Source organism: Cydia pomonella, chromosome 26, assembly GCF_033807575.1.
Source record: "Cydia pomonella isolate Wapato2018A chromosome 26, ilCydPomo1, whole genome shotgun sequence".
NCBI classification, from domain to species: domain Eukaryota; kingdom Metazoa; phylum Arthropoda; class Insecta; order Lepidoptera; family Tortricidae; genus Cydia; species Cydia pomonella.
Genome location: NC_084728.1, coordinates 5,396,146 through 5,407,423, shown reverse-complemented (window position 1 = coordinate 5,407,423; position 11,278 = coordinate 5,396,146). Strand labels below are relative to the sequence as shown.

The 11,278-nt window shown below is 38.9% G+C and overlaps 2 protein-coding genes across 8 annotated transcripts in view; one reads left to right on the top strand and one right to left on the bottom strand.

The window, feature by feature from the left end:
• The window catches only part of LOC133531948 (WD repeat-containing protein 7), a 163,443-nt gene that overhangs the window by 92,957 nt on the left and 59,208 nt on the right, over positions 1-11,278 (top strand). The gene's annotated exons all lie outside the window — the stretch shown is intronic.
• On the bottom strand, positions 4,960-6,034 carry LOC133532135 (cuticle protein 38-like). Its single transcript, XM_061870666.1, has 2 exons — positions 5,904-6,034; positions 4,960-5,788 (listed from the first exon to the last, which is right to left on the bottom strand). Exons 1-2 carry the CDS (start codon positions 5,913-5,915, stop codon positions 5,087-5,089), a joined length of 714 nt encoding a protein of 237 aa, XP_061726650.1. The 5' UTR covers positions 5,916-6,034; the 3' UTR covers positions 4,960-5,086.

Genomic DNA, 11,278 nt, shown 5'->3' with positions numbered 1-11,278 from the left:
AATAGCGCAGCGTCCATGGAACTCGATTGCAGCCGGCTCCCCAAATTTTCTAACAGTTGAACATTTCATACAGTCAAATTAGTTCCGTTATTTTCTAACAGTTGAACATTTCATACAGTCAAATTAGTTCCGGTATTTTCTAACAGTTGAACATTTCATACAGTCAAATTAGTTCCGGTATTTTCTAACAGTTGAACATTTCATACAGTCAAATTAGTTCCGGTATTTCCATTAATTTTTTGACGCGCCATCACTGTAAAACGTGTACCTAACTAAAAGGTATGTCAAAACATTTGACAGATATTGGCCGTCATCAAAAGGCCACACATCTAGTTATATTTAGCTAAAGTACCAACAGGATACCTCCAAGGCTAAACTAAATTAAGTGCGGTATGGTTTGCAACTAAATACATTTTCATTTCTCATGCTCTAAAAGTGGCTAATTCGTGCAGAAAGTGATACGTTTCTTCACCAGAGCATTTTGCTTTCCAAGTACGTTTTTTTTAAATTTAGTTTTTTAATAATACCACGACGGTGACAAGCAAGCATGCGGCCCGCCTAATGGTAAGCAGTCACCGTAGCCTATGGACGCCTGCAACTCCAGAGGTGTAACATGCGCGTTGCCGACCCTTTAAAAATCTGTACACTCCTTTTTTGAAGAACCTCATACTGTAGACCCTCGGCAAAACCTCGGCAGGTAGCTCATTCCACAAATCTCTCACAGCGTTCGACCGCCAAACTACCTCAACTGAAATGAGTGCTTTTCGTCCCTTGTTGAACAATCTACTATTGTAGGTTATGATTATTTTGAATGCTTATAAGTTTATTTTATACCTATCCCTTATATTATCAACAACCCTCTTAACACATTTAATACCAGTCCTACAAGCGTAGCCTATCACACGGGAAAAACCGTATATACCGAAAAGCGTCTACGGTCAGAGAACCCGCCTACCGGCAGTGAATGTGTTAACTGATCATGGTAGACTTTATTTGGTTGCAATGAGGTTTATCAATTATTAATCAACTCTGTCGATGATCGTATATAAGACAATATACCGATATAATTATAAATAATATAGATCAATTTTGTACAGATTGATCTAGTCCACAGTAAGCTCAATAAGGCTTGTGTTACGGGTACGAGTACTAGACGATACGTAGTCGGTTCATAAGTTTTGTCACAAAGGTTTATACTGATAAAAAAGTTATAGATACAGTGAGCTGCGAAATTGCATGGAGAAATTATGAATGAATTCATTGATTAAGTCGCCATGTACTTATACGGCTGATGATACGTTTTCCTTACTATTCACATATATGGTTTCAAAACTGATTTAATGGTGGCCGCACACGCTGCTATGCTTGGCCACATCAGTCACCTGACCACCACCACCATGAGCCATGACCATGAGTCACCAGCGACACTCAGCGGCAGAAAGCAGTCGCTGTGTCCGAAAACGGCTCAGAGACGATGATAATGATAATGGTAAATTACTTACAATATAATTTATCGTAATTTACTGTCTCAGTTTTGCACAATTTTATATAATATTCGAAAAAGGCATAAAAAAGACCTCAAAAACACGCGCCCTGTTCTAGTTTTGAGCATACATAAGAAAACACCCATAACTCAGGAAAAAATATTTGTAAAAAAGGCAAGTAAATGCCATTGCCAGGATTCGAACCCGGGAACACCTGCATAGTAGGCAGGGTCTAGGATTAGGAGGGCGATATAGAGTAGGTACAAAAGTCAAAAGGACAGCAAAGTGTGCAACCCGACCTGGCGGGATTTTAAAACGTCCAGAAAAACCCGGACACGTTTTGTGAACCAAATCTTGGCAAGATATTAGATAAAAAAAATTAAGCTAATAAGAACGTATTTTTTCCCATCAGGATTTTACCTTTTTTTATCTCTTGATCCAGCTTTTGCGACTTAGGTAAAGGTAAAAGTTTCGAATGATACAAGGTTAGTTTCTCTAGACTTAAATCGATCGGGATATGGACCGTGATTTCCTGTTGTTTTCGAGCTCCAGATATTGCGACGCAGTTACATGCATCTTGTTTGCGGGTAACTGGAGATAGCGGGCGGTTGTCAAAATTGTGTAGACCAACAAAAACAATACAAAAGGCAATCACGGTCCATATCCCGTTCGATTTATGTTTAGGTAAAGGTGTTTTATATCTGTACGAAAATCGTTTCTTATATATATATATTTTTATGCCACGACGGTGGCAAACAAGCATACGGTCCGCCTGATGGCAAGCAGTCTTTATAACCAATAAACCGAAATATAAAGAACACGTTCCCCCGTGAAGTTAAAATTAAACAAAATGAAATAAGTTCATACCTTCACATGTATATTTTCAAATTAAATTCTACATTGCTGATATTTTTTATACTTGCTGGCCATACTAAGGCTATATTTGTGTTAGTTGACGCATAGTTAATAAGTTTAATAATTACTATATTTCGTATAAACTGTAATGTGGGTTCAAGTAGCTAAATAACTATCGTTAATATAATGTCATACTTGAAACTGGTAAAAAACGTATCATTTACAGTGCCCTTCAAAATGATTAATAATATGCTGATCGCAAGTAATCAATACGCTTTTATTTGAAGTAGTATTAAAGCAGTGGTGGCAGAAGCAGTGGTGGCCGAGTGGATATGACGTCCGACTTTCAATCCGGAGGTCGCGGGTTCAAATCCTGGCTCGTACCAATGAGTTTTTCGGAACTTATGTACGTAATTTCATTTGATATTTACCACTAGCTTTTCGGTGAAGGAAAACATCGTGAGGAAACCTGCAATACATCTGCGAAGAAATTCAAAGGTGTATGTGAAGTCCCTAATCCGCATCGGGCTAGCGTGGGGACTATAGCCCGAGCCCTCTCGCACATGAGAGGAGGCCTGTGCCCAGCAGTGGGACGTATATAGGCTGAATTATTTAGTATTAAATTTTATTTTTAAAGGTGTTGTAGCTTGCAGTTGAGTAGGTATGTACCTACTACCCACACTCGTTAATATGTAAATCGAAAATAGGAAACATGTTTGAATTTACGTAATATATTTACATTGTTTATAAGATTAAGCTTTTTATTATACATATTACTCGAACTACATTTTATGCTAGGAATAAGAAAAATATTAATTTCGTCCCTATTTATCTCTCCCATTAGCTGAGCTCTAAAAACACCTAAGCCATCATAGTTATATTCTTTAAGCATTTACAGTACATATGGTGGTACTTTACCGCACTTGCGGTAATCAGCACTTTACTGAATGGTGAAAATGTAAAGGGCATCATGTACTTAATGTAATAGTACATTTCGATACAAGTGCGAAAAATAAGAAATTCGAAATGAGTGGCGATAAATTAAAACACGACTGAAGGGAGTGTTTTAAATCGACACGAATTGCGAATTACCTGTTCGCACATGTATCGTAGAACGTTTTACAGTATATGGCCCTTTAAATGTTCGACATAGTAACGTAATATGCTAATTTTCGCACTAGTGCGGTGAAGTAGCACCATATGTACATTACATTCCCTTCGGTCGTGTTTTAATTACTTATTACTCGTTTCGGATTTCCTATTTTTCGCGCTTGTATTGTAATGTACTATTACAGTACATATGGTGCTACTTTATAGCACTAGTGCGAAAATTAGCATATTACGTTACTGTGTCGAACATTTAAAGGGCCATGTGTACTGTAAAACGTTGTACGATACATGTGCGAATAGGTAATTCGCAACTCATGTCGATTTAAAACACTCCCTTCGGTCGTGTTTTAATTTATCGGCACTCGTTTCGAATGTCCTATTTTTCGCACTTGTATCGTGCAAGATTTATTAAATAGATCATTTTACTATTGCATTGTGATTAGGTAAAGCTTTTCCGAAGGATGTGTAATTCTGTAATACTAATATTTTAAGCGAATCGAATCAATTGTTTATCCATACGATTATATAAATTTAGTCGATGGCCAATAAGGCGCTAATTAAACTAGAAAACACCTTTATGGTCAACCGACAAAGTACCTTTACATGTAAACGTCTAAATGTGGACAGTTTTATTCTTCTAATAAAATCTAGAAATGCTGCGCAAACTTCATTAAAATATCCAATCTACAGAGCGTTTACATCTAGGTAGTTCATGATTGACAGATAATTTTTTATACTTTCGACTTTGTAGTTTGTATTTGTAATCACTTATCAATCATAAAGATAATATTACGAGGATATGTTTGGGCGGCGTGTTTTTAATATATACTTTATTTCTTTGCTTTAAGGTATAAAATCAAATGAATGAAAGCTCTTAATCACAAACTAGCTTTGAAATAGTACCTATGCAGCTGTAAAACATTCGATCCTGTCATTTCGGCCAATGCCGAATCCGTTTCTGGTTCTAGTTACCTAGTTTTAATTACCCATTTCGTAATCACGTCTACGACTTATTAACTATAATTGAAATACGACATTGAGAATATAATTTAATTTTAACGAAAGGTTCGCTTCCGGGCTTTAATTATCTGACGTATGAAGGTTTTTGTAATGGCCGTTTCAAATCCGTGATCTATTTTTTCGATATGCGAAGGAATTCACGTTCAAGGTCCGCCATTTTAACTTCCGCTTTTAGCGTGGTAAATTAATTATTTGGCTGAATTTGTCTCGACTTGTTTTTGTGGAGGTGTGGAGCTTGAAAGTGGGTGCTTATTTTCGGATTCGAATCGATCGATCGAAAGATAAAGAAACGTTCTTTGTTATTGACAATGACAGGTTTTTGTTGACACGCATCGACCATTTTCAGTATGAATTCTTTATTGACCGTCACATGACATAATCATATCTGATTTATGTAATATTCATTCTATTTTTTTTGTGTATGATTTAATATACACATAACTGTATCCGACACGGCTAGGCCAGGGATTATGGTAGTAAAACTACAGACTTGTTTTTATAAAATACTATTTCGTTTATTCACACATCCTCGCCTCTATTGCCTGTTTTTTTATTAATTTACATTTCCAAACAATTGAGTATTAGATATTTTTTGGTATTAAATATACTATCACAGTTTACCAGTGCGCTAGTCCGTGGGCGAGACCGGCATGGCCGTAGCCGGCGTGGGCGGCGTAGGCGACGGGGGCGGCGTGAGCGATCACGGGAGCGTGGACGAGGGGAGCGGGGTGGGTCTGGTGCAGGGACTGGGAGGATACGGAGTGGCTACCGGCGTGGGCGATGGGGGCGGCGTGCGCGAGCACGGGCGCGGCGTGCGCGATGGGAGCGGCGTAGGCGGCGTGCGCGAGCGCGGGAGCGGCGGCGGCGTACACTCCGGCGTGACCAGCCAGCTGCTTAGCGAGGATGGGCGCAACACCGGCGGTGGCACCATCAACCTGAGCCTGATGGGTCTGCACGGCATCAACAGCCTGCCACGAGTGGTCCTCAGCGGCGTTGACAGCCTGTCCGTGGAGCTCGGCAGCCTGGTCGTGGAGTTCGCGGGTGGCATCAACAGCGGCACGGACGTGGTCAGCGGCTTCAACGTGAGCGTCGATGGCGGCTCCCTGGATATCGCCGGGGGAGATGGTGGGGGCGGCAGCGTGAGCCACGGCCAGGGGCGCGGCGTGAGCTACAGCCAGGGGAGCGGCGTGAGCCACGGCCAAAGGCCCGGCGTGGCCGTAAGCCAGAGGCGCGCCATGGCCGATCAGACCATGACCGTAGGGGGCAGCCAGCAGGCCCGAGGGCGCTGCGTTGGCGCAGGCGAGGACGGCGGCAACAATCTGTGACAAACAAACAATCATTAATTCCAATCCAGACACTTCGTCAATCCGCGCAAATCCAACTTTAACACAAACACGTTCACTGAACACTTAACACTGAATATATTCAACTGACCAGAAATCTCATCGTGCACTTCTGTGGTAGACTGCTCGAGGGCTACTGATTGCTCTCATTTCGCCGCGTAGCGTATTTATACGTGCGCGGGCGCTAGTGGAAAAAAGTAAGCGGCTCAAGGGCGGGAAGGGTGCCAGGAAGCGGGCATTTTGACAGATTTTGCGGCGCGCCGGCTGGCCGTGATGGCCAGTTGCTTTTGGAGTTGTATTGTTATCGATATGTTTATCGAATATTATGGTAGCTCGAATGAAAATATTACCATATTGCGACCAGTTAAAGACTAATTATCGCTAAAGAGTTTTTTTTTTGTCGATATAGGTAATTATTTATTTTCAAATCCTAGCTCATTGTGTTTTCTTAGGGTACGTATATTTCTTTCTTTTCGTGTTTTTAAGTTTTTCTTCTTAGCAAGTTTTCACTAGGACTCTAAAAATAAAGCTTGCTTATGTTTTTCAAACGGCTGCTTAGTCAACTATTTATTTAAAATTAAATTAATTTAACTATAGAAAGGTATAATTATTACATAGTCATTTCATATTGAAAACATCATTAATCATAAACAGTTTCAAAGTGATTAGTTATGTTAGCTTTATTAATGTAATCCAATTGTTTAAAATCAAATTTAGTGAGGCAATCAGTGGCATGATATTGTTTCTTAATATTTAATTAAATGAGATAAATTGATATAGTTACAGGATGTTCTAATAGCCAAATATTGAACGTTTGTTTGCAGACGGATTCCAGGGTAGGTCAAATCTTATTGTTATACGTAAGATTAATTCTTTCCATCCCATTGATTATTGAAGATTAAAAAAACTTTTTTTTGATTAACAAGGTTGGCGACAAATTAAAATTTCTGCCAGTCAGATGGTAAGCTGTTACCGTAACAAATAGAAGCTTGCAATTGCAGAGGCGTCATTAGGTTTTCGATCCCTATAAAAATGTCAACTTTTTATTAAGAACTTTTCTTTAAAAAAAAAACCTTGGAGTTCATTTCACAGCCAGGGCGTTTGCGAGAGGAATCCCTTTGAAAACAGCTCGAACAGTAAACGTTACTGATTTGTATTTTACTATTTTACAAGCTTTTATTTAGTTTCACCTGTCCCGTTGTCTGTCTGTCTGTAATCAAATCTTGTAAGTTAAATTTGATCCAATCCCGGTTTCCGATTGAGCTGAAATTTTGCATGCAAATGTAAGTAGGGTGACAATGCAATATTATGGTACCATCGAGCTGATCTGCTGATGGAGATAGGAGGTGGCTATAGGAACTCTGTGATAAAACAATGCAATCTAATTGTGTTTGGGGTTGTTAGAATTAGCTGGATGAGTATTAGTCACCTGTCTAAAAAAAGTACAGTCAGCGATAAAAGCTTGTAACAAAAATGAAATTTTTGCCAAAAACTTATTTCAAACTTTTGTTGATATTGTATAAAGCACAGTTAATCTTAATGAAAATCACTTTAATGTGTGCTCGATAGATCATATTTTTTTCTGTATTGTATGCGCTTTGTTAGAAAAGCTATATATAAAACGCTCTTTAAACTCCACTTTTTATGACATTTAAAACCGTAAACGTGTTCAATTGGCGATATTATTTCCGCAATCCAAATAACAAGCATGTCAGGAAGGCGGCGTGTCGCTTCCTGGCTAACTAACAACGATTTTAATTATCTTAATATCTACTTCTATCGCACGAATTTAGAACATATATACATATAATCACGCCTATTTCCCGGAGGGGTAGGCAGAGACCACGGATTTCCACTTGCTACGATCCTGACATACCTCTTTCGCTTCCTTCACTTTCATGACATTCCTCATACACGCCGCCGGTTTAGGGTGGTCTTGACCTGGTCTTTCCTCAGGATTTCCCCGTTTTCTGTGATCGAATTTAAAACTTCTCAAAATGATAACAGTTTTATCTCCTTTTTAGGGTTTCGTAGTCAACTTATAGTTTCGCCATGTCGGTCTGTCTGTCTGTCCGAGGCTTTGCTCCGTGGTCGTTAGTGCTAGAAAGCTGCAATTTGGCATGGATATATAAAGTCGTATAATAAAATCTAAATTATTATTTTTTAGAGTACTTCGCTTACTCGTAAAGTAAGGTGAAATATCTTTTTTGCTTCAACCCTACAGTGTGGGGTATAGTTGAAAAGTTCTTTCAAAAATAAATAGGGGTTTTTAACGAACATTTTTTGATAAAGTGAATTATTCGGAGATAATCGCTCCGAAAGAAAAAAAATGTGTCATGTGGATGATTCTACATGCAACATACCAACCGAATTGATAACCTCCTCCTCCTTTTGAAATCTTGAAATCGGTTAAAAAACAGTTATTATGACCATCGCTTCTATGTATACCAAAAAATCTTAAAAACAATAGATAATTAATTTCATAAGACAACAGAAAATTATAATCTAGGTGTGTGCTATAAAGCTATTACTATTGTCCTATTCTTCACACACTATTATGGTCTAGGAGCATTAGTGTTCTAACTAAACACTATAATGGCTATGTTTTGTCTTGAGAACGTGTTACTACCAAACGCCGTTATCAATGTTGTACATTAAAAACCTAACCTGATCTAATTTTTAAAGAAATCACAAATTTTTGAAGTGCAAACTTCTTTAGCGGCGCTGTGCGCTTTTTGTGATGGGGAAAAAATGTTAAACTCGCGAAAGGTCACGTGTCCGACAGATTCGACAGATTGAAAATTCGTAAGACGGACACGTGGCCCGATCGAAAAACTGCTAATATTTAGCTCTGAAGTGTTAAATTTTTAATGTAATATAAATTGTCATGTTTGTGTACGATAGCGCTATAAATGAATATTGTATTTTACCACATAAATGATTGATAGATAGTTTATACTGATAATTAAAGCAATTCGTGCAAAATTATTCCCTAACCATTTCAAAATATCAAAAATGCAAAACGTTCAATATTCAAGTTTTCACTTCTGCCGGCACTCCCGGAGTGCAACCCGTTGTTTTTTTTAATACTACGTCGGTGGCAAACAAGCATACGCCCCGACTGATGGTAAGCAGTCTCCGTAGCCTATTTACGCCTGCCACTCCAGAGGAGTTACATGCGCGTTGCCGACCCTAACAGCCGCACCCTCGTTGAGCTCTGGCAACCTTACTCACCGGCAGGAACATAACACTATGTACTCATAGTATAACACTAAACCCTATTGGGAACCCTACTGGGTTTAGTGTTATTTGGCTGCGGTTTTCTGTAAGGTGGAGGTACTTCCCCAGTTGGGCTCTGCTCTAGATCTGGAAGGACATCCGCTGTGCTGTGCCCTACCACACAAAGCGAGATGAACTTCACAGTGCCCATACCTCTCTTTTGGACGTAGTTTAGGACATACCTGGGTCTAGGGTTGCCATCCGTCCTGGTTTCCCCGGAATTGTCCTAGTTTAGAGGGCGTCCGGGGAGGACTTCATTTGTAGTCCGGGTTTAAAAATTTAAAGCCTTAGACCGCCCGCGACACACGCACACTGTTTAAAAAACCTGTTGACATGTCCGGGTTCTGGACTCTAAAATCCGGGGTTTTCACGCGTCTTGTCCTTGTTTCCAAATTGTAGAGATGGCAACACTACCTGGGTCCAATATCTAATAGAAGTCTTTCACACTTTAGCAACACTTACGCTACTGAAACGCTTACCAAGGCAGCTTGCTTACTGTTGCTTGAAGTATTTTTTGATATGTCACCGACACCTGCAAAATTTCTACCGCATTATGCGGTAAAAGTTGAATGTCCTATTCGTCGTTTATATTTTCAATGTATTTAATTATAGATACTGCAATGGGGTCCCAGCGCGCACAAGTTTTTTGGAGAAATCGCGAAACGTCTGGTTGACGTAACTGGTGACCGAAGAGCTGGCGGCTACCACGCACAACGTATCTGTATTGCGATACAACGAGGAAATGCCGCCAGCATCCTTGGTACAATATTGTTATAGTAGTCATCTGTATACATATATCCATTATGTATATTGTTATTGTAGATACTGCTATTGCATGGTTTCAATATTGCTACCGAATGAAAACTATGTGTTTTTGACCAGTTATGGCATGTGTGGTGCCATTCATTTTAAAACTAAAAATTATCAATGAAAAATAAAACTTGCTTCTTTATTGCTCTTGTTTCTGTTAAAATGTTGCCAGTGATTAATACTTATTTTACAGGATTTTTCTATACCATCCCATTACTAGTGCCAGTTCCATTATAGGGATGGTTACTATATGTATAGCAGAAAATGCTATTTTAGTAGATATTTGTTATTTTCAGAATTACCCCAAATTTGAAGTTACCCCAATACAAGATATAATTTAATTTGCCTTTAAGCTACTGTAAGTTTTTCCCACTTAATTACTACTGTGTAGGTAGTAAAGACATAATTGCAAACCACTTAGCAGCGAAACTTTCGATGTAAACAAATACTAACTATAATCAACCACGGTTGCATTGACATATTGATTGACAAAAACCAGTAATTATTTGGCTTTTCGCTCATTTAAATTTCAATATCAAATGTACAATTACATCCACGCCAACACCCAAGTTAATCATTACTTTGATACTCGAAATGGAATCTTCTTACGTAGAGTTTAGGGTTTTATTTTAATTGAGGGTAAAACAATGAACTAAGACTAACCCATTTGGATTCGAGCATTGCATGACTGATAAGGCCGGGTATACACTGGCGTTTGTGATGTGCGATTGTGGTTTAAATAATAAAATAAAAATATTATAGGGCATTATGACACAAATTGACTAAGTCCCACAGTAAGATCAATATGGCTTGCCTTGAGGGTACTTAGACAACGATCAAAAAGGCGTTTTGCACTAAGTAACAATAAGATGTTTTTTTTTTATTGGTAGTAAATCTGAAACTAGCCCAATTCCAGAAAAGTTTATATTATGACAATTTAGTCTTTAAATAAATGTTATCAGGAATACACTATTAAAATCATCCGGGTTTCTCGTGTTATACCGTGTATATCAACATACCTACCAAATATAATAACTTTAAAATTTAAATTAAATTTCGTATTTTGGAGTACATTTTACGGTATTGTTTTGCGATAGTCGCACAGACGATCGCGTACGATCAGCCTTGCGCATGATCTTTGACGCATGCGCCGACGGTCACGAAGCACCATTCTCACGGTGTAAATAGTGTTGCTACACCCGCGTGACATATAAAGTTTATGAACTGGGCTTTTAATCGTGCTTCCGATTCTTCGGAAATAAGCTATGGTCTATAAGTCTTCGAATGAAGGGCACAGGGCTATAGGGGCGGGTGGGATAATCCCGGATAGCGGATAATTACGGCTGTTCATGTTTTGGAGGATCCGGCACCCGTTAT